Raw genomic sequence first — 24846 nt, 5'->3', positions numbered from 1 at the left:
ATTTTTGGAAATCAAGTTATAAAGCTAAATATAATTGAATTAAAAACAAAGGACTGCATATAATAATATCACAATATGTGCAGGACTAAAATGAATATTTTCACTTTTTAATTTTGTTAAATAAAATTTTCGTTGTCTGGTTTAAAGATTGTTAACAAAAAAAAAAAATCTCGACCTTCTTCCGCCGCCTACCGCCAATCTCTCTCTCTCTCGCGTTCATTGCTCCACCGGAGGTCTTACCACGGCCTAGTCGCCGGAAACCTCAAACTACCGCGGATGAACTCCATCACCGTCCAAGCTCACAGCTCCTCCTTCTCCGGAGTTGTATTCTGATTTAGTTGGCCTTTCATCGCTGAAGAATTAAGCACGTGAGCTCGCAGTGATACTTCATCTACACAGCTCCTCCATATCAGTGGGAGACCAAGAAAATTGGCAATACTGGGGTCAAGGAAGTCTCTTATTCTCCGCCACATAAAATATCTGCAAGTATTTTTCATTCTCCCTTCAATTCTATGGATTTTCAAGGGTTTTATTTGCACGCTCATCCATCATCTCACAGCACCACACGACCAGAGCACCAATCCCTTCTAAAAAATCAGAGATTTATATATGCCCGGTTTGTTAAAAGAGTTAGGGTTTATGCAGGGTTTAAGCTTCAGTGTTGTTCAAAAACTGTATCGTTTCCTTCGAAAAGTGTAATTAATGGTAAAAGGAAAGGGTCTGAAGGTGTACTGCCATCAATTTTGCGTACTTTGGCTACTGAGAATGAGGTGGAGAAGACCCTTGATTTGTATTATGGGAAGCTTAGTGACAAGGAGTTCACTGTGATTCTCAAAGAACAGAGTAGTTGGGAGAAGGTTGTTAGGGTGTTTCAGTGGATGAAGTCGCGGAAAGAGTATGTGCCTAATGTGATTCATTACAATGTTGTGTTGCGCACTTTGGGTAGAGCTCGGAAATGGGATGAGTTGAGACTCTGCTGGACTGAAATGGCAAAAGATGGGGTTTTACCTACAAACAATACATATGGGATGCTTGTTGATGTGTATGGAAAAGCAGGCCTTGTGAAGGAGGCACTTCTTTGGATTAAGCATATGAAGTTGAGAGGAATTTTCCCAGATGAGGTTACCATGACGACAGTTGTTAGGGTTTTGAAGGATGCAGGGGAGTATGACCGGGCAGATAGGTTTTATAGAGATTGGTGCGTTGGGAAAATCAAGTTGGATGATCTTGATTTGGATTCCATTGGTGAGTCGGACGCAAGTTCTAGTTCAGAGCCCTTCAGTTTGAAGCAATTTTTGTTGACTGAGCTTTTCAGGACAGGAGTTAGGAATCCATCTAGGGTTGTGGAGTTGTCAGAGGCAGAGAGCTCTCTTAGGAAGCCTCGACTTACGGCAACATACAATGCTCTTATTGATTTGTATGGGAAGGCAGGCCGAATGAAAGATGCTGGAGATGTGTTTGCAGAAATGCTGAAGAATGGGGTGGCAATGGATACTTATACTTTCAACACCATGATCTTTATTTGTGGGAATCTTGGTAATTTGGATGAAGCTGAAGCTTTGCTTTCTAAGATGGAGGAAAGAGGGATACATCCTGACACAAAAACATATAACATTTTTCTTTCTCTGTATGCCAATGCGGGAAGAATAGACCTAGCTCTTCAGTATTACAGAAGGATAAGGGAGGTTAGACTTTTCCCTGATGTTGTAACCCATAAAGCCATTCTTAATATACTATGCAAGAAAAAAATGGTACATGAAGTGGAGGTTGTGCTTAAAGAAATTGAGAGTTTAGGTATGCGTATTGATGAACGCTCTCTTCCAGTTGTTATGGAATTGTATATCAGTGGAGGATTAACTGAGCGAGCCAATGCTCTCCTTGAAAAATGTCAATTGATTGGCGGGCTGTCATCAAAGACTTATGCTGCCATCATGGATGCTTATGCAGATCAGGGACTTTGGGCTGAAGCAGAGGATGTGTTCTTCAGTAAGAGGGATATGCTCAGACAGAAGAAGACAGTGTTGGAGTATAATGTCATGGTTAAAGCTTATGGGAAGGCAAAGATTTATGATAAAGCTTTCTTCCTGTTCAAGGGCATGAAGAGTCAAGGAACATGGCCAGATGAGTGCACTTACAACTCTCTGATTCAGATGTTTTCTAAGGGTGATTTAGTGGACCAAGCAAAGAAAATTTTAATTGAAATGAGAGATGTTGGATTTAAACCTTCATGTCTGACCTTCTCTGCTGTAATTGCTAGTTATGTTCGCATGAGTAGGCTTTGTGATGCAATTGACGTGTTCCAAGAAATGCTAAAAACTGGTGTAAAACCAAATGAGATAGTATATGGATCTTTAATTGATGGGCTTGCTGAAGCTGGTAGATTTGAAGAAGCCATAAACTATTTCCACATGATGGAAGAATCTGGGGTATCAGCAAATCAAATTATCTTGACTTCAATGATTAAGGCATATAGTAAGGTTGGTTCAGTAGAAGGAGCAAAGCGATTATATCAGAAAATGCAAAACTTGGATACGGGTCCTGATATTGTGGCATCCAATAGTATGCTCAATCTGTATGCAGCCTTTGGAATGGTGTCTGAAGCAAAATTGTTATTTCATGACTTGCGTCAGAAAGGCAAGGCAGACGAGGTTACTTTTTCAACTATGATATATGCCTACAAGAATAAAGGTATGCTCAGTGAAGCCATTGACATTGCAGAGGAGATGAGACAGTTAGGACTTCTAAGGGATTGCACGACATTTAACCAGATAATGACTTGTTATTGTGCAAATAGGCAGCTTATTAAATGTGGTGAATTGTTGCATGAAATGGTGGATAGGAAGCTTATACCAAACAAGTCTACATTTAAAATATTATTCACCATATTACAGAAGGGAGATTTTCCAGCTGAAGCGATCAGTCAACTTAAGTTGTCTTATCAGGAAAGGAAAGATTATGCGGGCCAAGCTGTGATAGCCTCTGTTTTTTCTGCGGTGGGTTTGCATGCATTTGCACTTGAATCCTGTGAAACCTTTTTAAAACCAGCTATGGAGCTTCATTCCTTTGCCTACAATGTTGCAATATATGCTTATGGAGCATCAGGGAAAATTGACGAAGCACTAAACATCTTCATGAGAATGCAAGACATGGGAGTGAAACCTGACATTGTTACATATGTCAATCTTGTATGTTGTTATGGGAAAGCTGGACTGGTTCAAGGCATAGAGCGGGTGTATAGGCAACTGAAATGTGGAGCTATAGAGCATAATGAGTCATTGTACAATGCTGTCATAGAGGCCTATAAAGATGCTGGCAGACATGATCTTGCTTATTTGGTTAGTCAAGAGATGAGATTTGCTTCTAGTGAAGAGAAGTATCCTAACTCTGAAACTGAAGATGCTTTTGATGAAGAGCTGTATCCTCACCCTGAAACTGAAGGTGATAATGATGAAACATTCTCTAGACGATTATCATAGGCCATTGACTTCCTTATCTGGAATTAAAAATGGCAGATGAAACATTTTTGGGCCTTATTTGACCACCTTGTCCATGTTATGGGGTTTAGTTAAGAAGAAAATCAGTATATAATTTCTTTTGTCCAATTGGTCAGTAGGTGGTTGTACCTTTTACTTTGGTTACTGTATTTGCAATGCATACATACATTAATACATACCTGTCTGCAATTACCCCTGGCTTCTTTTCTTATTTCTGCATCCTGTCTTTCAGTTACTAGCTTCATTTGGATCTGATTTTTCCTTAATTACGCAACATGCAACTTGGTATGTTACTATTTCTTTTCGTCTCGCTCTTGGTGAAAAATCTCTGATCTTCAAGCTTTGTTCCTCCACCCAATTGAAGCATCTGAGATCTTCATTTGAAGAACTTTCTCTCCACTCACAAAATGAAAAAAAAAAAAGATAAAAAGAAAAAGATAGAAACAACAAAATAATAAACCCTAATATTACAACCTACTGCTGGGAATTGCCCTTTCACATACAAATATGTTAAAAGAAAATTGTTGGCTGCTCTGCCTTTTTCAGCATGGAGGCGCAAATCTGTTGTTGTCCAACTAGTTTTTGTATAACTAATTATCAGGTTTACCAGAGGACGTTAGCAGGTTAAGGCATAGCTCTCTATGAACCATGCACCTGCTGCTTTCTACCTTTCTCTTTCTCCCCCGTCTTGTATTGTCAATGCCAAGTTTGATGGTTCTGATGGTCAGATGGTGTTGCTCACTGAAGGTGATGAAACTTCTATGCTAAGAAGTAAGAAAGATAGGTTACAACCATTGTTGCTGACTAGTGGAAGAAGACAATCCTAAAGGTAGACGAAAATGGTGGGGGAATGGGAATGGTAATGGTAATGGTAATCTTCCATGGTAGAATAGCTGAAATGAAAATGTAGATTTTTTTTAAAATTTATTTTGTTACTACTGATTTTTTAAAAAGTTTGCTTACATGATCTATTGATCTTTATGCCTATAGATTCATCAGTTGGTACGCTTCCCAAAAACTCCAACTTTGGAGCGAGTTAAGGTGAGTGTCAAATTCTCGAGAGGACCTACTAGATCCATACATGAAAACATCTTAATCTTTGTTTGACCTGCATTCCTGTTTAGTTTGCCTCATTTGATGACATAAAGTTTATGATCACCAATATTGGATAAATATGGAAAGAGTTTTACTACGTGGACTTCCATCGTCTACTCCCTTACTTTTACTCCTTGATGTGGCAAGAGATGATATGCTATCTTCATCCTGTGGGTCCTAAAGCAAATGCCAACATCAAATTTTGAGTGTGGGAGTAAAAGTAGGGAGTAGAACTTGGGAGTCCAAATAGTATTTTCCATATGGAAAGGTGTTTCTCATTACTCATTAGTGTACTGGCTAAACTTGTATGTGACTATGCATACTCATCCACCTGAGTGTCAGTCCTGTTCTTTCAAGTTTGGTATAGACTTGGAATGGTCAGAGTGGCAAGATATTTTTGGTTGTGCCTTTCAAAGTAAGAGTGCATAGAACACTTGGCTTTGTTTTATGTTTAAGGGTGAAATTGTATATGCAGGTTTCTTCCATACTTGGGCCAACCAAATTTCCTGCCCTGAAAGTGAATAAGGTTACATATTCATATCTACTATATTCATATCTACTTATTGTATTTCAGTTTATCTTGATGGTTAATATATTTGATTTGTTGGATTTCAAAAAAATAGGAGCCAATAAAGTTAGGCCTATAATGGGTAGTAAAAAATGGTCGTCAAATGATTAAATGAAATGAATGGTTCTGATTGTTTAGATTTTAATTTTACCTTAAGATTTTCAAATTTATCCTTAATTATATGATTTTCTTCCCTAGCAGTGAATCGGAGAAGCAATCAAGCAGGATGGACAAGAGCATGACTGGCGACATGGACAACCTTCCCGAGGAAGATAAGATTCGTATGTCCGCCATGATTGACCAACTCCAAATCCATGACAGGTTCTTTCTCTTTCTCTGTATGTGTGTATGTGTAGAAAAAAAGGTCTGCATTCTTTATCTGTGTTTGCAGAGCATGATTGGTCAAAAAATGCTAGAGTTCCAATTGAGAAGGCTTGGTGTTTTTAATGCTGAAGAAACAATTAGCAAGCACCCCAACCTTGATTAAAACTTCAAAATCTGTGAGTATATCAGATTATCAGGCAATTGTTATGATTATTCTTTTCCCAGTGTATAGCTATAGTGGTGAGATGGAACTTAAATTTTATGATTCGTCTGTCTCATTTGCATTACTATCCATATGATTGTATAATAACCTTCTTGCGAAATCAATTATCTGACCTTTCAAATCTTGTTAAAATGATGGGTCCAAACCAACTTAACTCTTGGTAATAAAAATTACTCCGTATACGTTTTGTGATTTGATTTTCATTTTGGGTTTCTGTTAAGGTAAAGTGGAGATTCAGAGTTATGCTTTGGTAATGAACTCAAGCATTGAAGTGTGATACACACTAAGAATCTGTGGATTTGGGTCATAGCTTTCATTTCTTCTTATACTATCCATGATAAACAATGTATAAGACGCCTTAATGTAAAGAAATTCATGAAGTATGTCATTATTTGGTTCAAACTTTATCCTTATTTTCTATATCTGTATGAGCTTTGGCATTCTGAATCCCTGATTTTCTTCCCCTCTCACTTTGATGGGTGAAATCATGATTAAATCAATAATACTCGTTAAGACCGGATACACAATGGGAGCCGTGAGGACAACTGCCCTTAAATTATTTAATTTGCAAGGAAAAAAAAATCACCTAAAAATTTCATCTCGCATCAGTTAAAAGAAAAACCATTCCCAGTTTTTGTTTCTGAAAAAATCACTCTTAATTTTTGTTTCTGAAAAAATCACCTCGAAATTCATTGATGAGGTTGCTCTAAAAATCCTAAAATAGAGTTGAACCAAAATAAAAATGGTGTACTTTGACTTCCAAGTGTAAAATATCTGCTGTTTCAAAAAAAAAAAAGTGTAAAATATCTGCCTAGCTTCCAATCTTCCATATCCAAGTGACGTGTCAGAAATATAGAAATGCATAGAAATATCTGTTTGCCCATATCATATGGACATGCATCTCACATACACTTTTCACTTTTCTCCCTTTCTCACTGCAAAATGCAAATGCTTTCACCAACTTCAGCTCTTCCTATACGGAGGAGCAGTCTAATCTTCCCCTCCACATTCCCAAACACCCAAAGATTTCCATTCCCAAATCCATTGAATTGGAAATCACTCTCCTGCAAAGCTGCTTCTTCTTCTTCTTCTTCTTCCCTTGGGGATCTTGACCTCTACGATCTTCTGGGCATCGATAGCTCCTCCGATCAGGCGCAGATCAAGCTGGCCTACAGAGCTTTACAGAAGCGGTGCCACCCGGACATCGCTGGCCCGCCGGGTCACGACATGGCCATCGTACTCAACGAAGCCTATGCTGTTCTGTCTGACCCGAACTCCCGTTTCGTGTACGATAAGGTCGATCGCTCTTTCCTAGCCCTAATTTCCTTTTATGGAAACTGCTTAGCAATTTGTTTCCCTTAGTCGCTAGTTCTGTTTTGATTTCCCAATTCCAAATTATTTAACTTATTGAAGTATTGAACTCTTTGGTGAGTTACTTTTACCAAAATTTTCATCTCTATACTGTATATTTACTATATATTGGCAAATTATACCACAGATAGTTGTACCCGGTCCAAAATCACATTCAAATTATATGTTTCACGGCCGGATTTTAGGGCGTGCAAGACAACCACAGGGCCCCAAAATTTTGGGGTCTCTAGTTCTGCCCCAATAGTTAGTATATGTATTTGTGATTATATTGATACAAAATTAGGTTTTCATGACTGATCTAAATTCTACTACGTATTATTCAAAAAGAAATTCTACTCCTTAATATTCACGCGAATCACTTTTTTTCAATTCGCAGTTTATTTATACTTTGATAGAGCCTCACTTATTTACTAGCACAGGACCACTCAAATAAAAAAACCGGCCCTTATATGTTTGTATTTAACTATGCATATAATATGTTAATCACATATAAATAATATGTAAATTGTAGTAGACACATGATCTGAATCTACTTTTGGACTAGAGTCTTACATAGGTGGACCCTGGTATAACAATTGTTTCAGGTAAATTATACTATGGACCATGGTCTGCAATGTGGACTAGAGATAAAAGTTCATTTTTAATAGACTGAATGCTCTTTTTTAGTGTATTGAAAGTTCATTTTTTGATCGTATACCTAAAAATGAACTTCAGTATATATACAAAATGAGCATTCAATATACTAAAAATTAACCTTGATGCCAATGGTCCATCTTGTAAGGCGAACCAGGGTCCATGGTATAATGATTGCCAATTTCATTAGTCTATATTGACTGCACTAACTGCAGTAGTTTAAAAAATGACTATGCTCAAGAAGGGAGAATTCATGGAACTCATCATTCAATATCAAAGTCTGCTTTTGTGAATATATATTTCACCTCATTCTTGCATGATGCCTGCTTTCAGCTTAGTTGTGTGTACTTGAAAAATGCAGGAGCAATCAAAATTTGCAGATTTACGAGGCTACACAGGCAAGCCAATATACTCTGCATGGGTTGGTCCAGAGAGTGAAAATAGAGCTGTAATTGTTGATGAAGTGAGGTGTGTAGGCTGCCTGAAATGTGCTTTATTTGCTGAGAAGACATTTGCGGTTGAATCTGTTTATGGACGAGCCAGAGTTGTTGCACAATGGGCTGATCCCGAGTACAAAATTCAAGAAGCCATGGGCGCATGCCCGGTTGATTGCATATCGTAAGATTGCCCTCAACTTAGCTTTACATCACGAAATTAGTTTAGAGTTTGAGATTCTAGGTCCTGCTTAGTGTTTAACCTTTGACTTGTGTTCTTTTGCGGTTTTATAATAGGCTAAAAACTGTGGTTTCTAATGATGAGTAAGCGTTTTTGTATTTCAATGTGCACACACAATTACTATTTTATGTGTAATGTTTCCTAAACCAGAATTTATTTTTAAAAGGGTTGTGGAGAGGTCAGACTTGGCAGCACTCGAGTTCCTAATGTCCAAGAAACCACGGGGCAATGTTAGAATTGGAGCAGGAAATACAGTTGGTGCTCGCACATCAAGTATCTTTGACGATCTGGAGAAGTTCCAGGCTAGATTTCATGATGCCAACACTAATAAATCTTCTAAAGCACATTCCAATGTAGTATAAATTCCCCTACTTTTAATTTTAGTATGTTGGCATTTTAGTATATTAGTGATTAGTCCGTGATCTTCAATTTCAGGTCTCGGATGAAGAAAGAGATGCTCAAAACTCTGCCATTCAAGCAATCAGAGCAATGTCAAACTGGCTATACTGGCAATTGCCCCGTTCTGGAATCACTCAACTTCAGCAAAGCCTAGTACTAATCGGGGAGAAGCCAAATGAGCCCAACATTGAGAAGCTAAAAGCGGCGGCTGCAGCTAGGAAGCAAGGAAAGCTGACTATAAGCGCCACTCACATTTATAGCGACGAATATTGGATTCCATCAAACCTTGTGCTGCCAGAGCCAACAAAGATGAACACACCGGGCAATAAACCCTCACCACAGGTGTCTCGTTCTAAGAAACACAAGGAAACATCTGAGCAGGATTCCTTGGCCAAGAAGCATGATGGAAGTAGGCCTTGGAGCATGGCTATTCCTGTAGTAACGGGTACTATTGGAGCAGTTACAGTGTGGTTACAGATTCCCGGGGGCGGGGAAGAGCTAGCCATACCCAGAGGACTAAACGAGCATTTAGGTGGTTCTTTAGCATTGGATATCATCAATAGCTCTGGATTGCAAGTCATTCTAGCAGGTGTTACTTGGTATCTTATTGGTTTATACATTACTGAACTGGTAGAAGCCCTTCTAAGTGTGACAAAGGGGCATAGTAAATAGTGCATATATGAGAGGAAATTTATAAATTTATTCCTGTCCTCAGGTGTGTGTATAAATAATATATATTTAGGGTGCCAAACTCTTGTAAGCATGTTGTATCTTTACAGAAATCTGTATCTAGTATATAAAAAAAATATTGAAAATATTTGCTTTCTTAATACAAATTTAAGATGATATATGACCAATATTGGATGTATTTTGTAATTATTTGCCAATTAGGACTATTAATAGTTGATAGATACAATTGAAAAATAACAATAATCAAACACGATTTTAAAAATTAACTCACTTAGATGATGATGATGTAGCATGTTAATTAGTAGAAACAAACAATAATTCTATCTTTTTCACGTTGTTTCCCTAGTTATCTAAATGAACACTATAATGTTTGTCTCTTTGTTTGAATTTTACTTCTTCAGGTATAACTTGAAAATGTGGTGCACATTCATCTTTCCCCTCTTTTATGTTTGAAAAATTGCAAAGTAAGCAAGAATATTTTTTTTTTCTTCAAATTCTGCTCACTTTCTTGATTCACTCTTAACAAATTATGATGCAGTGCAAAGTAAATCTGTAACATACAAGTTTAGTGCCACATTCTCTTTTCACTCTTCTTTAACATTATTTGGAGTGTTTTGCACGCACATGCAATCAAAAGAAACCTTGTTTCGTAAGATTTTGTGAACAATCTTGATTTACTTTAATTTCTATTATATATGCATTGTTATTTTCTTATCTTGGGAGTGAAATACGTAATCCATGACGTGGAATGGTGGGCAATACTTAAGAATGGAGCATTAAGTGCAAATTAATATATATTGTTAATTTTTCTCTTAAATCGTATTAATTTTACTATTTTACTTTTTGAAGGGCTAGGTAAAATATTATTATCCTTATTATCATATTAAATGTTAAAAATGATATATACTTATTAATTATATTTAGTACGGAGTATCTATACTCACCATTCTTTATATAAAGCATGGTTTAAAGTTAAAGTAAATAAATTGATTCTACATATTTGTTCACAACTGAAGCAAGGAATTGTCGCTCTAATTTGATATTCATCCTATTTATATATAGGATGTTAGCAGCTTTGTTTCCTTATAGACAACGGTCACATTTTCTTAGTTGGGCACCCATTAGTAGCCTCCGCCTAACAATTCTCAAACCTGTGACTAGCTTGGCTCTAATAAACTCAATATGTCATATCATGTATCTCCTAATCTATCAATATAGGCATAATGTTTGATTAATCAACAACTTATAGTCATTCAGTTCAACCAAACTTCATAATACTACATAATTAAGGTTTTTAATATATAACACCTACCTCATTTTACCAGTTTTATTTCTTATTTAAACCAACTCTTTCAAGTTTTCTAACTATTATATGGGAAAATCTTACTTATTTAAATTCAAGCAATATATAATCTTATATATGTTTGACAAATTTGACCATTATTTTACATTTTAATCTGATTCTTATTCACCTTTAGGTGGCATCAATATGTTGAATATTAAAATATCAAATATGAATAATTAAATTATATGAGATAAGTCAAGACCTGATGGTCTAGTGACATCAAGTTATACTCTTATATGGAAGATTGTGGATTCGAGCATCAGTGGAGGACGTATTATTGACTCTTTGTTTAAGAAAAAAAAAAAAAAACACTTCATATATCCTATCTTAGCATTTACAAAAGTAGTGCTTGCTTATTCACATTGTTCTCCTAATTAATAGCACTTATTAATTATATTTAGTATCTATACTCACCATACTATATATATAAAGGCATAAAGCATGGTTTAAAGTTAAAGCAAATAAATTGATTCCACTTATTTGCTCCCAACTGAAGCAAGAAATTGTTCTTCTGATCTTCATCCTATTGCATTTTTTTATGCTATATATATAGAAGGTTAGCCACACATTTTGATTCACAAATTAAACCTGCCGCCGCATTTTCTTTGCTCTCTTTCCCCTTAATCTTGCTACTATACCTCTCTTTGCTCTCCATATTTCTTCAAAATGGAATACCAACCTTTGACAACTTCAAACATCAATGACAGTATTATCGTGAAAGAAGTTATGGATACTCATGGTCCAGTTAGCAAAGATTTTAAAGCAAGTTATACCCTCCACTTTGTGAAGAAGATTCTCTTTCTTATCATGGTTTGTCTATTTACTATTTCTTTATATTTATATCGAATTTTATATTTGATCCGGTAGAAGTAACCATGAGTATATACAAAATATATGTTTAGAAATTTTATGCTATGGGTGACATATATTTTTGTTGTATAATTTAATTAATAGCATGATCACCGTGTATAGTAATATATATATTATACTTATAGAATACAAATGTTTTATATTTCGACAAATATTAGATAGTTGACATATTGTATGGATTTCTAACTAGTTAAAATTTGATGTAATTAATAATTATATTGAATAGAGTAACAACTTGGTAGCTATGTTTTATATAGATTTCTGAAGAATGTTTTGATAGATTCAATGAAAATAATTGTTCTCATACGTTGCTTGTAAAGTTGTGTATATATCTAAATGTTGTCTAAATCCCATAAATAAATCAACAAAAATATTACATACTCCACAGTTCGCATGCTGGATGATGTATGAATTTCATGTTATTGGTATTTGTTGTGTATTTTTTTTTTTTTTTTCATCTTTGATAGGATAACATATATATGGTTTAATTTAGATGGGTGGAAAAGCCATTTATGAAGATGAGGATGAGTCTGATGATAATGAACCTGAGAACAGCACTATGTCTAATGAGATGGAAATCAAAGACAGAGAACATTCCTATCAAATAAAGCGGCTTTCATTTGAGGTAATTCTTTTTTTTTTTTTTAAAGCAATTAAAATAAATTTGTAATACTATATATGTAATTTTAATGTTAAATTTTAGAATTTCAACAATTTAATAGTCTTCATGCTTAAATTTGGTTTCGTATATATATTCAGATAGCATTGAGGTGTTCAGAAAATGCCCATGATCCACACTCAACTGTAATGCATTTTATGAAGATGTTGTGTGCATATCCGTGGGAAGGCAAGCTTTTGATGATGATGGCTGCTTTCTCTATCAACTTTGGAGAATTCCGCCTCCGAGCTCTCAAGGGAAGTAAAACTCCATTATTGGCTATGGCACCCTCCCATATCCAACGATCTATTTCCCTTTTTATCAAATCAGTCTTACGACTTACTAACACCATTGTTGAGCTTGCACAATCATCTTCTTATAATTCTTCACCAGTCATACCGCTTGCTTCTTATTGGATCTTTACAAGTATCCTAACTTGTGCGTCCTATTTCAATTGCCTTCCGAGCATTATTGGTTCAGAGTAAGATTTCATTTCAAATATAAAATTTATATATGTGCATATTCTCATGTTACTTGTCTATGTAATATATATGCATATGTTTTGGCTGAGTTATTACTCCGTATTACATACAAGCTAGCTAAGTGTCATTTATCCAAAATATTAGTTAAATATTGATTAAGATATTAAATATAGAGTTTGGTATTATTATAGGTGGCTTACGGACGAAGTATCAAAGCTATCCAGTTTAACCGCCATTGTTAAAGACATATTCTCTGATTGCCGCCCAATGCTTGGTTGGTTAAATGAATTCAAATTTGTATTTTCATCGCTAAGTTATAGGATAATTGTAGAATTATTCATCTCTAATTATTGGTTATGCTTACTTTTCGCCGCTAAATTATCATTGGTGTTACACTTTTCGTTCCTTTATTAACTTTTTCGTCCCTAAGCAATAGTAACGTTGCAAATTTCATCTCTAATATTTTGTTAGTAAAGTGACGAAAAGTGTAACGTCAATATATGATAACTTAGAGGCAAAAAGTGGGCATGACCAATAATTATATTAGAGACGAATTCTTCAATTATCCTATAACTTAGGGACGAAAAGTGTAATTTTTTCAAATATATATTATAATTAATTTAATTATTGCTTCTATTGATATATACAGAAATGAAGAGAGAAGAGGATTCTTACAACGCATTGTGGCGTGCATTCTCGGATGAAAATCCAACCCCTTCCACTAAACTGGATGTTCTCAAATTAATATTTAATGTTAAGGATGTTGACAAAGAGAAACCTTTATTTGATCCAAAAGGCAGAATGGTATAGACCTAAATTTAAATTTCACAATTTAATTAATGGCGATATGCATGATAGCAAGCGTAGATTTGCATCCATTTTGATTATTGCAGGTAAGATTACGCTCATTAGAGAACAAAAAGTTGGCATTGGTTATAACATCACACCTTGACATTGACTATTCAATGATGATTGCATCCCGCTGTATTAGTCAAATGATAGCTCATTTATGGATTCCTATAGTGGATGATCCCACTTTATGGAATACTGCTGCTATGGAAAACACTTATAGAACATTAGCAAGCAAGATAAAACTCTATACCCTGAAAAATGTACAAAAATCTATAGCATCGAGATTTGCAAGATTTGTAAAGAAGAAATTCTTCCCAACTTTTCAAATAGGGGGTGGGCCTATCGTTGTTTTACTGGATCACCAAGGAAGGATGCTTCTCTGCATAGCAGCACACATGATACTAAAGAGAATTACAGATCTTATTACAAAGGGTGGTGGTAGTAATGAATTTATTAAGAGAGATAGCAAAGTTCCTTTGTTCAAGAATATGGTGAAGGAAATGACTTTATCTGTTAGACATTTAGTGTTTGACATTGATGAGAAGATAAGTGATTTTGCTAAGGAAATGGACAGTAAATTGAAAGAATGGTGTGATGGCATTGAGAGTGATATAGTAAATTCGGTACGTTTACTAGCTAGCTAGCAAAGTCATATATAGTAAGTTTTTAAAATAGTTTTATGCGCTTAAGTATTATATATTTCTTTAATTTTGTGGGTAGATGGAAAACATCGTGTTCAAAGCTCTAATGGAAGAAGATCATTGGAAGGAAAAAACTTGGTGCACTAAGCTTCTAATAGCAAGTAGCTACAACTTGAACGAAGAAGCAAAGGAATGGGTAAGTCCATTCAGATTCTCTATGCTATATTCCAACTTATTTCTTGTTTCCATTCCAACAAAAGTTTGAAATAAGTTTCTGATACGATCCCACATCGGCTCCACAAGAGATTGTGGAGTGGTACTTAAGTTGGGGCCAAACCTCCACTCATGAGCTAGCTTTTGTGGTGGAGTTAGGGTCTTGGCTTGAGTGCCGTATCAGCTTTTGTGGTGGAGTTAGGGTCTTGGCTTGAGTGCCGTATCCGTCGGCTTACTCTAGACGGCTCACACTCCGGACTAGATCTCGGCACCAGGTAGCCCTTTTCTAGGTCGCCCCCTCCGCTAGGCCGGCACCGGATGAGTGGATGGCTTCACTCTGGACTCTTCCCGGTTCCCTCTGAACCTTATCAAGCACCCTCTTCAAGGTAGCCCTTTCCCACCACACTCCGGCCTCTCAACGAGAGCACCAATGATACGACACTCAAGCCAAGACCCTAACTCCACCACAAAAGCTAGCTCATGAGTGGAGGTTTGGCCCCAACTTAAGTACCACTCCACAATCTCTTGTGGAGCCGATGTGGGATCGTATCAGTTTCCTTAGCTTCCTATTCATCCGCAAATTACTAAATATTACACTACTTAACTTTGATTACCTGTGATTATTTTAACAAGAAATAAAATAATCAATTTATATGATATATATTTTACACTGATAATGATTATTATTTTATTGCTCTAACAACTTATTATGATTTATCAGGTTAATGCCAATGAGCACATATTTTTTATTGGAGGAAAGGACATTACATGGGTTAAAACATTTGCATCCAAGATATTGACAAAAATTCATTTTAACCCGCAACTGACGGTTAAAATGGCTTATGTCGGTAGCAATGAAAAAGTAATATCAGCGATTGGTCAAGGCAAGATTTGTGAGACATTTAACAACATTGTGGGTAGATTTATGTTTTGGATAAATCTTCAAAGCATGTTTTTGTCAAGGATCAAATTCTTATATGAGACTTGTGGTGATGAAGAAAGTGACGAAATTGTCAAAGGACTAAAATTTTTGCTATCATATGAAACTGAAGGAGTAGCAGTTGATGGGTGGGCTTTGCTATGCAAGGGGAACAAGATAGTCTTATATGACCTAGGAGATAAGATGTTGGCGGTCATAAATGAGTACGAGAAATGGAAGGAAAGTGCAATAATCAGAGGCTTTGACCAAGCATTCAAAGATCATCATCATGAGATGTTTGGTTCTACCAGTACTCCACAACATCACCCTTGTGCTCTTGAATATCCATCTAATTCTGACAAAGTTCCAGAGAATATAAAATGTCCTCAATATTGTCACAATATGCAAAAATTTGTCACTTTCAAGTGTGATCATGGAGATGCAAATAAAATTGAAGAACTTTCTGATATGCTCGAGGATTAGGATATGCTTGTATTGGTTGATATCAACACATATTGTAATGGCTTTTTTTTACGTGTAATTTAGTTTTTTACGTACTGTATTTGCATTATATTTGTATCCAAATTGGTTGCACAAAATTTCTAATCGTCTGAGAATGATTTGATACGAGTTTGCATTGGTGGCTAATTATGGAGGGCGGGAGAGCAGATCAAGGCTGGAAATCCTAGCTAAAGTAGCTAGGATAATTATATGCGGTAGCTGCAAAATTATGAATGAATAATATATACAGAATATTATTTCTTTCTTTTAATCCTTTGTATATATAGTTCAACGTAGGAATGACAACGGAGCGGAGACATGTAGTATACTTCCTGTCCTTTTCCCTGCGACCCCGTTTCCTGAAAGACTCTAGTAAAGGAAACAAATTAAAGCAACAAAAATTCACTAAAAGAAATACGGAGTATATAATTACCACACAACCAATCAAGTTATATAATTCAATAAAATCGGATACATAATAGTATAATACAAGTGATTGTAATGAACATCACAACATGCATAGTTTTCAACAACAAAGTAAAAAATAAAAAAATAAACAATGTAATTGAAATCAATAGCAACGTACCCATCATTGCACAAAAACAAATAAAGTAGCACAACGCTATAACAATGGGAACACAACTACTGATCTAAGGCTTGCATCACTATATATCCATAATGGAATGCACAAAAGTACACAGATGGGTGCACACAAACCACTTAAAAAATCCACAGGTTAACACACTTGTACCAAACCAAGACGACTCAAGCCAAATGCACCACATCCCCCACATGAACGCACTAACAAGCACCTCGTTGTGCTTCAGTAGGTTGAAAAAGTAGCTATGAACAGATACTACATTGTAACATAGCTAATAGTACTTAAAAAAAAAAACAAGCAACATGGATACACATGACATATTCTTAGTATTGCATCGCTGTCCTTAATGGAATGCACTACAGAACACACATTGGTGCACATCAATCACAATAAAAATGCACTCTGTTAAACGAGATGAAAATTTTAAGGGAAAATTGTAATTTTTGCCCCTCCATAATATGCCAATTATTTATGTCACCCCTGAATTATTAGTGGTGTAAATGTTGCCCCTCAGTTTTCAAAAATGGTACATATATTGCCCCTCCCATAACGAAGGAGGGGCAATATTTACACCATGAAAGGGGCAATATATGTACCGTTTTTGAAAATTGAGGGGCAATATTTACACCACAATAATTCAGGGGTGACATTGATAATTGACATATTATGGAGGGGCATAAATTACAATTTTCTCAAATTTTAAATTTTTAATATGCCCTTACGTTTAATGCCAATTTAATAGGATCCCTAATAGAAAACCAAATTTGGTGAAAGAATAATAGTCAGACGACCAACAACTTATACAGTATCAAACTAAAAATTGATAGAAAAAATTGAAAGATAACAATAATAAAACACCATTTTGAAAATTAACTCACTTAGATAGATGATGATGTAGCAAGTTAATTAGTATAAACAAGCAATAATTCTATCTTTTCACATGAATACTATATATAATGTTTGTCTCTTTGTTTGAATTTTACTTCTTCATATATAACTTGAAAATGTGTTACACATTCTCCTTTATATATGAAAACTGTAATGTAAGCAAGAATGATTTTTTCCCCAAACTTTGCTCACTTTCTTGATTCACTCTTAACAAGTTATGGTGTAAAGTAAATACCACATTCTCTTTTCACTCTTCTTTTACATTTGGAGTACGTGTTTCACGCACATGCAATCAAAAGAAATCTTGTTTCCTAAGATTTTGTGAGCTATGAATACTATTGGCCCTGTTACATGTCACTGAGGCTCGAACCCATGATCTCCCACTTAGGAGAATCACTTCATGCCGCTTGACCACAAGGTCTTTGGCATATTATTATTACTCTTATTATCATATTAAATGTTAAAAATGATATATACTTATCTATACTGTACTCACCATTCTTTATATATATAAAGCATGGTTTAAAGTTAAAGCAAATAATTAAATTGATTCCCCATTTTTTTTTTGAAGGAAATGAGAAATATATAATATTAAGCATCAGAATGATTCCACATATTTGTTCCCAACTGAAGCAAGGAATGATTTATCCTCTTTTCATTTTTCTTCTATACTAATGGATCGGACATGTCAAAGCTTATGCATTTTTTGAGTTGACAGGCATCAAAAGCTACGCACTTTAATTTGGAGCAAATATATATAATATTCTTTCCTTGTATTAGTAAAAGTCTGAACAAATCCAATATTTTCCAAACAATCCCACTAATTTAGTAGCGCAGCATAACCATTATTAAGATTAATAATTGTATATTCCACTGATAAGAATGCGTATTATAATTTTATTTTTGCACTTCATAAATACTTGTTAGATGACCAAATGAGGTGGAAATTTGAAATTTCAACATATCCCTGTATTTAATGCTAGTTTAATAGCATTCCTAACATGGTTAAAAAAAATCGCTAGACGCTCGGACGCTCGGGGGCGCCTAGCGCCTGGAGATTAATAGGCGTATAGGCGCCTGTGTATTTTTTCAAAAATTTATTTAAATTTATTTAATTTTTAATTTTATAAAAATTTATTTATATTTTTTAAATTTGTTAAGACTTGATAATTATAAACTATTTAATACTTTAATAATTAATATTAAAATATTAAATATTAAACTAAAAATATATAGAGTTTGAACAATTTAGCGTTATTTTGCTCAAAACGATGTCGTTTTGAGTGAAATAACCCATTTAAAAAAAGAAAGGGAATAATAGCTAATCGGTCGACTAGGCAGCCTAGTCGGTGCCATAGGAGGCCTAGTTGACGCCTAGGCAATCAGCGCATAGGCGGCCTAAGCGGCGCTTAGTCGGCTGCCTAAACCACCGATTATGGTAGTACGCTAGGCGGCCGGCCAACGCCTAGCACCTAGGCGCTGATTAATCGGTGCCTAGGCGGGAATTTTGCAACACTAATTCCTAATAGAGAACTAAATTTGATGGAAGAATAATAGTTAGACGACTGATTTATATCAAAATAAAAATTGATAGAAAAAATTGAAAAATGACAATAATAATCAAACACCATTTTAAAAACTAACTCAGATGATGATGTAGCAAGTTAATTAGTAGAGCAAGCAATTCTATCTTTTTAATAGTTAATTTTCTAGATGAATGCCATAATGTTTGTCTCTTTATTTACAATTTACTAGCTTCTTCATATATAACTTGAAAATATGTTACACATTCACCTTAGCTTTCTCCTGTTTTATGTTTAGAATAATTACATTGTAAGTAAAAATAATTTTTTCAAATTTTGCTCACTTTCTTGATTCACTCTTAACAAATTATGATACAAAGTAAATTAAATCTGTAGTAGACAATGGTAGTGCCACATTCTCTTTTCAATCTTATTTTACATTTAAATGGTCAGTACTTATTAATTAAATTTAGTATCTATACTCACCATACCATATATAAAGCCATAAAGCATAGTTTAAAGTTAAAGCAAATAAATTGATTCCACTTATTTGCTCCCAACTGAAGCAAGAAAATGTTCTTCTGATCTTCATCCTATTCCATTTTTTATGCTATATATATGGAAGGTTAGCCACACATTTTGATTCACAAATTAAACCTGCAGCCGCATTTTCTTTGCTCTCTTTCCCCTTAATCTTGCTACCTCTCTTTTCCCTATTTCTTAAAAATGGAATACCAACCTTTGACAAGTTCAAACATCAATGACAGTATTATCTTGAAAGAAGTTATGGATACTCATGGTCTAGTTAGCAAAGATTTTAAAGCAAGTTATATCCTCCACTTTGTGAAGAAGATTCTCTTTCTTATCATGGTTTGTCTATTTACGATTTCTTTATATTTATATTGAATTTTATATTTGATCCGGTACAAGTAACCATGAGTATATACAAAGTATATGTTAGAAATTTTATGCTATGGGTGGCATATATTTTTGTTGTATAATTTAATTAATAGCATGATCATCGTGTATAGTACTTATATTATACTTATAGAATACAAATGTTTTATATTTCGATAAATATTAGATAGTTGACATATTGTATGGATTTCTAACTAGTTAAATTATGTTGTAATTAATAATTGTATATTGAATAGAGTAACAACTTGGTAGCTATGTTTTATATAGATTTCTGAAGAATGTTTTGATAGATTCAATGAAAATAATTGTTTCCATATGTTGCTTGTAAACTTGTGTATATATCTAAATGTATTCTAAATCCCATAAATAAATCAACAAAAATATTACATACTCCACAGTTGGCATGCTGGATGATGTGTGAATTTCATGTTATTGGTATTTGTTGTGTTTTTGTTTTTGTATTTTCATATAAATAAACATATATGTGGTTTAATTTAGATGGGTGGAAAAGCCATTTATGAAGATGAAGATGAGGATGAGTTTGATGATAATGAACCTGACAACAGCACTATGTCTAATGAGATGGAACTCAAAGACAGAGAACATTCCTATCAAATAAAGAGGCTTTCATTTGAGGTAATTCTTTTTTTTTTAAGCAATTAAAATAAATTTGTAATACTATATATATATATATATATATATGTAATTTTAATGTTAAATTTTAGAATTTCAACAATTTAATAGTCTTCATGCTTAAATTTGGTTTCGTATATATATTCAGATAGCACTGAGGTGTTCAAAAAACGCAGATGATCCACACTCAACTGTAATGCATTTTGTGAAGATGTTGTGTGCATATCCATGGGAAGGCAAACTTTTGATGATGCTGGCTGCTTTCTCTATCAACTTTGGAGAATCCCGCCTCCGAGCTCTCAAGGGAAGTAAAACTCCATTATTGGCTATGGCACCCTCCCATATCCAACAATCTATTTCCCTTTTTATCAAATCAGTCTTACGACTTACAGACATAATTGTTGAGCTTGCACAATCATCTTCTTATAATTCTTCACCAGTCATACCGCTTGCTTCTTATTGGATCTTTACAAGTATCCTAACTTGTGCATCCTATTTCAATTGCCTTCCGAGCATTATTGGTTCAGAGTAAGATTTCATTTCAAATATAAAATTTATATATGTACATATATTCATGTTACTTGTCTATGTAATATATATGCCTATCTTTTGGATGAGTTATTATTACATAAAAGCTAAGTGTCATTTATCCAAAATATTAGTTGAATATTGATTAAGATATCAAATATAGAGTTTGTTATTATTATAGGTGGCTTACGGACGAAGTATCAAAGCTATCCAGTTTAACAGCCACTGTTAAAGACATATTCTCTTATTGCCGCCCAATGCTTGGTTGGTTAAATGAATTCAAATTTGTATTTTTCATCGCTAAGTTATATGATAATTGTAGATTTATTCTTGTTGATTATGCTTACTTTTCGCCGCTAAATTATCATTGGTGTTACACTTTTCGTTCCTTTATTAACTTTTTCGTCCCTAAGCAATAGTAACGCTGCAAATTTCATCTCTAATGTTTTGTTAGTAAAGTGACGAAAAGTGCAACGCCAATATATGATAACTTAGAAGCAAAAAGTGGGCAAGACCAATAATTAGAGATGAATTCTTCAATTATCTTATAACTTAGGGATTAAAACTGTAATTTTTCTAAATATATATTATAATTAATTTAATTATTGCTTCTATTGATATATACAGAAATGAAGAGAGAAGAGGATTCTTACAACGCATTGTGGTGTGCATTCTCGGATGAAAATCCCGCCCCTTCCACTAATTTGGATGTTCTCAAATTAATATTTAATGTTAAGGATGTTGACAAAGAGAAACCTTTATTTGATCCTGATGGCAGAACGGTATGAACCTAAATTTAAATTTGACAATTTAATTAATGGCGATATGATAGCGAGCGCAGATGATGAAACTAACAAGTTACCCAGTTTCCTTTTACGTATGTATTTTTTGTCGTCATGGTTACGTAATTATTCAGCATATATTCTCGTGAATTTGATTTATCAAAAATGGATAACAGATAGCATATCTACTACTGTCTGTATATATATTACGGAGTAGAAGCCAATGGCTTGTGGTCAAGCGGCATAGCTTTAGACTGTTGTCCTCCTAAGTGAGAGACACATGTTTGATTCCCAGAGGGCGTCATTAGGGCTTAGAAATAATAATAAGAAAACATGCATTTTTAAAATATATTTACATGCATTTTGATTATTGCAGGTAGGATTACGGTCATTAGAGAACAAAAAATTGGCATTGCTTATAACATCACACCTTGACATTGACTATTCAATGGTGTTTGCATCCAGCTCTATTAGTAAAATGATAGCTCATTTATGGATTCCTATAGTGGATGATCCCACTTTATGGAATACTGCTGCTGTGGAAAACAATTATAGATCATTAGCAAGCACGATAAAACTCCATACACTGAAAAATGTACAAAAATCTATAGCATCGGGATTTGCAAGATTTGTAAAGAAGAAATTCTTTCCAACTTTTCAAATAGGGGGTACGGCTATCATTGTTTTACTGGATCACCAAGGAAGGATGGTTTACTACATTGCAACACACATGACAATAAAGAGAATTATAGATTTTCTTTCAAAGGGTGGTGTTGGTGAATTTATGAAGAGAGATAGCAAAGTTCCTTTTTTCAAGAATATGATGAAGGAAATGACTTTACCTGTTAGACATTTAGTGTCAGATATTGATGAGAAGATAAGTGATTTTGCTAACAAAATGGACAGTAAATTGGAAGAATGGTGTCGTGGCATAAGAAATGATGTACAAAATTCGGTACGTTTATTAACTAGCAAAGTCATATATATACGTTTTTAAAAAAGATTTATGTGCTTAAGTATTATATATTTCTTTAATTTATGGGTAGATTGAACACATCGGGTTCAAAGCTGTAATGAAAGAAGATCCTTGGAAGGAAAAAACTTGGTGCACTAAGCTTCTAATAGGAGGTGGCTACAACTTCAACGAACAAGCAAAGGAATGGGTAAGTCCATTCAGATTCTCTATGCTATATTCCAACTTATTTCTTGTTTCCATTCCAACAAAAGTTTGAAATAAGTTTCCTTAGCTTCCTATTCATCCGCAACTTACTAAATACTCCGTATTACACTACTTAACTTTGATTATATTACCTGTGAATTTTTTTTTAACAAGAAGAAATAAAATAATCAATTTATATGATATTCTGTACATATATTTTACACTGATGATAATTATTATTTTATTGCTCTAACAACTTATTATGATTTATATAGGTTAATGGGAATGAGCACATATTTTTTATTGGAGGGAAGGACATTAAATGGGTTAAAACATTTGCATCCAATGTATTGACAGAAATTCATTTTAACCCGCAATTGACAATTAAGATGACCTATGTCGGAAGCAACAATAAAGTAGCATCAACAATTCGTCAAGACAGAATTTGTGCTACATTTGACCAAATTGAGCAAGGATTTAGTTTTTGGATGAATCTTCAAAGCATATTTTTGTCAAGGATTAAATTCTTAGATGAGACTTATGGTGATGAAGAGAGTGACGAAATTCTCAAAGGACTAAAATTTTTGCTAGCATATGAAATAGCAGTTGATGGATGGGCTTTGCTATGCAAAGGGAACAAGATAGTCGTATATGACCTAGGAGATAAGATGTTGGCGGTCATGAATGAGTTCGCAAAATGGAAGGAAAGTGCAATAGTCAAAGGCTTTGACCAAGCATTCAAAGATCATCATCATGAGATGTTTGGCTCTACCTGTACTCCACAACATTACCCTTGTGCTCTTGAATATCCATCTAATTCTGACAAAGTCCCAGAGAATATAAAATGTCCTCAATGTTGTCACAATATGGAAAAATTTGTCACTTTCAAGTGTTATCATAAGTATGTATGTAAAGAATTTAAAGAACTTGCTAATATGCGTGAGGGTTAGAATATACTTGCATTGGTTGATATCAACACATATTGTATTTTCATTTGTAGTAGGTTTTTTACGTGTAATTTAAAATTTTATACTTACTGTATTTGCATTATATTTGTATCAAAATTTGCACGTGAGGAAGCTGATTTTTTGAAAAAAAAAAAACTTCGTGGATCTTGGATGCAATACTTTACGGGTTCAGGGATTGTTTAACGTTTTTATAGGTATTAGTCCAGATTAGATAAACTAAAAGACAAACAAAAATAAAAACGCAAGTAAAGAAAGAGAACCCGGACACAGGAATTGATCACGCAGTTCGGAGCTATAACTCCTACATCTGCGGGGCTACTCAGCTTTTGCCCAATCCACTAGATGCACCAAGGTTTACACAAGTTGGAATACAACCCAAACGTACAAAGGTTCAACACCAACATACAACCTTCAACATCTACTTTTGAACTGACAAAACTGCAAGCCAAGAATTCTTAAATTCTTCATCTTGACTCAGCAACAGCGACAGCTTCAAAGACAGTGGTAAAACTTCATTAAATCTTCAAATGATCTTCTTAATATTCACGTGTGAAAGCTCTCAACTTGTATCATGTGTAGAGGTGAGTTTTAGAGCTTCAAATGCCTTCCTTTATATAGTGTAGCATCCTTTAACAACCTTCACAATTTTAGATCTGAAAAACTCCTTGAATAAAAGAGAGCCACACCCCTTAAAATTCTGTTAGCCACACAATTTAAATGGGTGGACTAATTCCTTGCTGTCTGAGACAGCGTCCGCTGGCACAGCTTCACTATCAGCACTGGTGGACAGACTGGCTTACGGTCCAAAAACTAATAAACAGCTAGATAAAGGCTAAGTGTATTTTTGACAAATAATATAGCCAATAACAAAGGACCGTGTATCATTTGTACAC

General features: G+C 34.5%; 4 protein-coding genes across 9 annotated transcripts; all 4 read left to right on the top strand.

The window, feature by feature from the left end:
- Window positions 1–159: 159 nt before the first annotated feature.
- LOC116004667 (pentatricopeptide repeat-containing protein At1g73710) lies at window positions 160–6117 on the top strand. Of its 4 annotated transcripts, none has more exons than XM_031244807.1 (5): window positions 160–3438; window positions 4485–4535; window positions 5065–5115; window positions 5359–5478; window positions 5549–6117. In XM_031244807.1, exons 1-2 carry the CDS (start codon window positions 513–515, stop codon window positions 4532–4534), a joined length of 2976 nt encoding a protein of 991 aa, XP_031100667.1. In that variant the 5' UTR covers window positions 160–512; the 3' UTR covers window position 4535; window positions 5065–5115; window positions 5359–5478; window positions 5549–6117. The 4 variants fall into 4 exon arrangements, with proteins under 4 accessions (XP_031100667.1, XP_031100668.1, XP_031100666.1 ...); XM_031244808.1 differs by adding an exon at window positions 4096–4323 and having other exon boundaries at window positions 5359–6117; XM_031244806.1 differs by having other exon boundaries at window positions 5359–6117.
- A 441-nt stretch (window positions 6118–6558) lies between these two features.
- Window positions 6559–9599, top strand: LOC116005294 (chaperone protein dnaJ C76, chloroplastic). The gene is made up of 4 exons (XM_031245561.1): window positions 6559–7000; window positions 8070–8326; window positions 8550–8736; window positions 8819–9599. The coding sequence occupies exons 1-4, from the start codon at window positions 6563–6565 to the stop codon at window positions 9452–9454; spliced, it is 1518 nt and encodes a 505-aa protein (XP_031101421.1). The 5' UTR covers window positions 6559–6562; the 3' UTR covers window positions 9455–9599.
- A 1792-nt stretch (window positions 9600–11391) lies between these two features.
- Window positions 11392–16014, top strand: LOC116003778 (protein SIEVE ELEMENT OCCLUSION B-like). Of its 2 annotated transcripts, XM_031243702.1 has the most exons (8): window positions 11392–11627; window positions 12181–12312; window positions 12447–12826; window positions 13019–13101; window positions 13477–13631; window positions 13721–14302; window positions 14400–14516; window positions 15255–16014. In XM_031243702.1, the coding sequence occupies exons 1-8, from the start codon at window positions 11484–11486 to the stop codon at window positions 15933–15935; spliced, it is 2274 nt and encodes a 757-aa protein (XP_031099562.1). In that variant the 5' UTR covers window positions 11392–11483; the 3' UTR covers window positions 15936–16014. The 2 variants fall into 2 exon arrangements, with proteins under 2 accessions (XP_031099562.1, XP_031099563.1); XM_031243703.1 differs by lacking the exon at window positions 13721–14302 and having other exon boundaries at window positions 11393–11627.
- A 3594-nt stretch (window positions 16015–19608) lies between these two features.
- LOC116004348 (protein SIEVE ELEMENT OCCLUSION B-like) lies at window positions 19609–24021 on the top strand. 2 transcript variants are annotated; one of them, XM_031244348.1, is made up of 8 exons: window positions 19609–19835; window positions 20382–20519; window positions 20665–21044; window positions 21226–21308; window positions 21672–21826; window positions 22203–22781; window positions 22873–22989; window positions 23261–24021. In XM_031244348.1, the coding sequence occupies exons 1-8, from the start codon at window positions 19692–19694 to the stop codon at window positions 23933–23935; spliced, it is 2271 nt and encodes a 756-aa protein (XP_031100208.1). In that variant the 5' UTR covers window positions 19609–19691; the 3' UTR covers window positions 23936–24021. The 2 variants fall into 2 exon arrangements, with proteins under 2 accessions (XP_031100208.1, XP_031100209.1); XM_031244349.1 differs by lacking the exon at window positions 19609–19835 and having other exon boundaries at window positions 20428–20519; window positions 20693–21044.
- Window positions 24022–24846: the final 825 nt, after the last annotated feature.

The sequence above is a fragment of the Ipomoea triloba genome, chromosome 14 (genome assembly GCF_003576645.1).
Source record: "Ipomoea triloba cultivar NCNSP0323 chromosome 14, ASM357664v1".
Lineage (NCBI taxonomy): Eukaryota > Viridiplantae > Streptophyta > Magnoliopsida > Solanales > Convolvulaceae > Ipomoea > Ipomoea triloba.
This window is presented reverse-complemented; position numbering and strand designations above follow the sequence as displayed.

Bases quoted from the DNA above. Each gene is read 5' to 3' on its own strand.
- LOC116004667 (XM_031244807.1), top strand. From the start codon at position 513: ATGGATTTTCAAGGGTTTTATTTGCACGCTCATCCATCATCTCACAGC. The intron at 3,439-4,484 runs GTGATAATGATG...TTATGCCTATAG, and splicing joins TCCTCACCCTGAAACTGAAG to ATTCATCAGTTGGTACGCTT.
- LOC116005294 (XM_031245561.1), top strand. From the start codon at position 6,563: ATGCATAGAAATATCTGTTTGCCCATATCATATGGACATGCATCTCAC. The intron at 7,001-8,069 runs GTCGATCGCTCT...TGAAAAATGCAG, and splicing joins CCCGTTTCGTGTACGATAAG to GAGCAATCAAAATTTGCAGA. The intron at 8,327-8,549 runs GTAAGATTGCCC...TATTTTTAAAAG, and splicing joins TGCCCGGTTGATTGCATATC to GGTTGTGGAGAGGTCAGACT.
- LOC116003778 (XM_031243702.1), top strand. From the start codon at position 11,484: ATGGAATACCAACCTTTGACAACTTCAAACATCAATGACAGTATTATC. The intron at 11,628-12,180 runs GTTTGTCTATTT...GGTTTAATTTAG, and splicing joins AGATTCTCTTTCTTATCATG to ATGGGTGGAAAAGCCATTTA. The intron at 12,827-13,018 runs GTAAGATTTCAT...GTATTATTATAG, and splicing joins CCGAGCATTATTGGTTCAGA to GTGGCTTACGGACGAAGTAT.
- LOC116004348 (XM_031244348.1), top strand. From the start codon at position 19,692: ATGGAATACCAACCTTTGACAAGTTCAAACATCAATGACAGTATTATC. The intron at 19,836-20,381 runs GTTTGTCTATTT...GGTTTAATTTAG, and splicing joins AGATTCTCTTTCTTATCATG to ATGGGTGGAAAAGCCATTTA. The intron at 21,827-22,202 runs GTATGAACCTAA...TGATTATTGCAG, and splicing joins TTGATCCTGATGGCAGAACG to GTAGGATTACGGTCATTAGA.